At 45.0% G+C, this 2,870-nt stretch overlaps 1 protein-coding gene across 2 annotated transcripts in view; it reads left to right on the top strand.

Moving 5' to 3' along the window:
- Nucleotides 1-2,605: 2,605 nt before the first annotated feature.
- The window catches only part of RPL18A (ribosomal protein L18a), an 8,484-nt gene continuing 8,219 nt past the window's right edge, over nucleotides 2,606-2,870 (top strand). Inside the window, exon 1 of one of the 2 annotated variants that reach the window (XM_008576704.1) lies at nucleotides 2,606-2,690. In XM_008576704.1, coding sequence (XP_008574926.1) covers nucleotides 2,673-2,690 — 18 coding nt within the window. In that variant the 5' untranslated portion in view covers nucleotides 2,606-2,672. The remainder of the gene's footprint in view (nucleotides 2,691-2,870) is intronic. The other variant, XM_008576705.1, reaches the window with a different exon arrangement.

Here is a 2,870-nt window from a genome sequence, read left to right as displayed (position 1 = left end):
GGCCCCGGGTTCGGATCCCATATAGGGATGGCCGGTTCGCTCACTGGCTGGGCGTGGTGCTGACAACACCAAGTCAAGGGTTAAGATCCCCTTACCGGTCATCTTTTAAAAAAAAAAAAAAAAAAAAAAAAAAAAAAAAAAAGAAGAAGAAGAAAGTTAGAGAATGCACACTTCTCAATTTCAAAACTTTCTACAAAGCTACAGTGAACAAAACAGTATGGTACTGGCATAAAGACAGACATATAGATCAGTGCAATAGAATTAGGAGCCCGGAATTAAACACATTTATTTTCAACAAGAGAATTTAGTGGGCGAAAGAATAATCTTTTCAACAGATGGCGGTGGAACAAATGGATATCTGTATGTAAAAAAATTAATTTGAACCCCAACCTCATACCACATACAAAAATTAACACCAAATGGATCAAAGAGCTAAAATAATAGGGCTTGCCCGTGGCTCACTTGGGAGAGCATGGTGCTGACTGCACCACGTCAAGGGTTAAGAACCCCTGACCGGTCATCTTTAAAAAAAAAAAAAAAAAAGAGCTAAAATTATTACATTCGTAGAAGAAAACATAGGCATAAGTGGTTTAGGCAATAGTTTCTTAGGTATAACACCAAAAGCACAAGCAACAAAAAGAAAAAATAGATAAACTGGACTTCATCAAAATTTAAAACTTTTGTGCTTCAAAGGGCTCCATGAGGGAGTAAAAGGACAATCCACAGAATAGAAAGTTTACAAATCATATATCTGATAAGAAGCTTATATCTATAGAATACATAAAGAACTCTTACAACTCAATAGTAAAAAGACAACTCAATTTTAAAATGGGCAAAGGATCTGAACAGACATTTCTCCAAAAATTATATACAAATGGCCAATAAGCACATGAGAAGATGTTCAAGATCATTAGCCGCTAGGGAAATGCAAATCAAAACCACAATGAGGGGCCGGCCCTGTGGCGCACTCGGGAGAGTGCAGCGCTGGGAGCGCAGCGACGCTCCCGCCGCGGGTTCGGATCCTATATAGGAATGGCCGGCGGGTGACACCACACCAAGGTTTGCGATCCCCTTACAGGTCACGAAAAAGACAAAAAATAAAAAATAAAAAAAAACACAATGAGATGCCACTTCACACATCCAGTAGGATGGTTATAATAAAAAAGAAATATAATAAAAATGTTGCTGAGGACTTGAAGAAGTTAGAACCCTCGCACATTGCTGGTGGGAACGTAAAATGATGCAGGCATAAAAACGTAATTTTTGCAGGCAAAGAATTAGGATATGACCTAGCAATTCCACTTCTAGCTATATACCCAAGAAAAATGAAAACATACATGGACACAAAGATGTGTATGCAAATATTCTTAGCAACATTATTCAACATAGCCAAAAAGTGGAAAAAACCTAAATGCCCATCAATGGATGAATGGATAAACCAAATGTGGTATATCCATGCAATGCAATATTGTTCAGCAATAAAAAGAAATACTAATGCACGCTACCACGTGGATGAACCTTGAAAACACTGTACTGAGTGACAGAAACCAGACACAAATGACCTCATTTTGTACGATTATGTGAAATGTACAGAAAAAGCAAATCTATAGAGGCAGAAAGTAGATTCGTAGTTGCTTAGGGCTGGGGGAGGAAATGGGGAGAGACTGCTAAGCCTAAGGGGTTTCTTTTGGGGAGGATGAAAATGTTCTAAAATTAGGATATGCACATATTAAATATACATGAATGTGCACATTCATTAAATAATATTAAAATTGTGCACACATTAAATATATATAAATGTATATCTGCAAATATACTAAAAACCATTGAATTGTACCTGTTTGGGGTTTTTTGTTTGTTTGTTTTTTGCGACTGTCCTATACAGGGATCCGAACCCGTGATGACCTGTATAATTTAAATGGGTGAATTGTATGGTATGTAAATTATATCCCAGTTAACCTATTATTAATTTTTTAAATTAAAAAATGCTAATTGGGCTCAGATGTCACCTCCCCCAAGAACCCTCCCCCCCAAAAAATAAACGCCCCTATATATTCTCTTTCCTCTTTGCTTTACTTCATTCATAGCCTATTCTCAGTGAGTTGTTTGTGGTTGTTTCCTTTTCCGTCTTCAGTCTTCCCACCAAGAGTGCTTCTTTCTGCCTGAACAAATGACTAAGCCCGGAGCCCCTCAAGGTGGGGGCTGGATCTTGATCAATACGTGACTCGAGACCTCCATAGCACATCTCCCGGGAAGAAGCCCCGAATGGGAAGAAGCGCGGGGATGTCATCCTAAACCCCAGGAGGTCCCGTTCAGCTCTCACGCTTCCCGGGGCAGAGGGCCACTCGGACCTGCCACCGGGACCGCCCGAGTGCCTACAACTCCCGGCGGACCGTGCGCGCCGACGCTCCTTGACGGCAACGGTGGAACAGGCGGGGCTAGCCGCGCTACCTCCTGGGAGATGTAGTCTCGCCGTGAAGAGGGGCAGGGTTGGGAGTGGTGGACGGATCCGGAGCCAATGAAAAAGCAGACTTCCTTGAGCGCGGGGCCTAGAAGCCAATGGGCGCGCGGCATCGAGACGGCGGGACTTCCGGCGGCAAAGTCATGGTGAGCGGCTGCGCGAAGGTGGGCACTTCCTTTTGGTGGGTGGAGGCCGGCACGGAGAGTACACCATGAAGGCCTCGGGAACTGTAAGGCAACCGCGGAGGGGTCGGGGACCGGGGGACGCCGCGCGGGATGCATGGGAGGCCCGGGGGTGGGGGGCGTGGGCCGGGCCGGCGGTGCGTGCTCCCGTCCGGGTCCCCCTCGACTGCGCGCCGCCCCCTAGGTGCGGCCAACATGGCGGCCATGGCGGGCGCCGCGTGGGGAGG

The sequence above is a fragment of the Galeopterus variegatus genome, unplaced genomic scaffold (assembly GCF_000696425.1).
Source record: "Galeopterus variegatus unplaced genomic scaffold, G_variegatus-3.0.2 Scaffold1390, whole genome shotgun sequence".
Lineage (NCBI taxonomy): Eukaryota > Metazoa > Chordata > Mammalia > Dermoptera > Cynocephalidae > Galeopterus > Galeopterus variegatus.
This window is presented reverse-complemented; position numbering and strand designations above follow the sequence as displayed.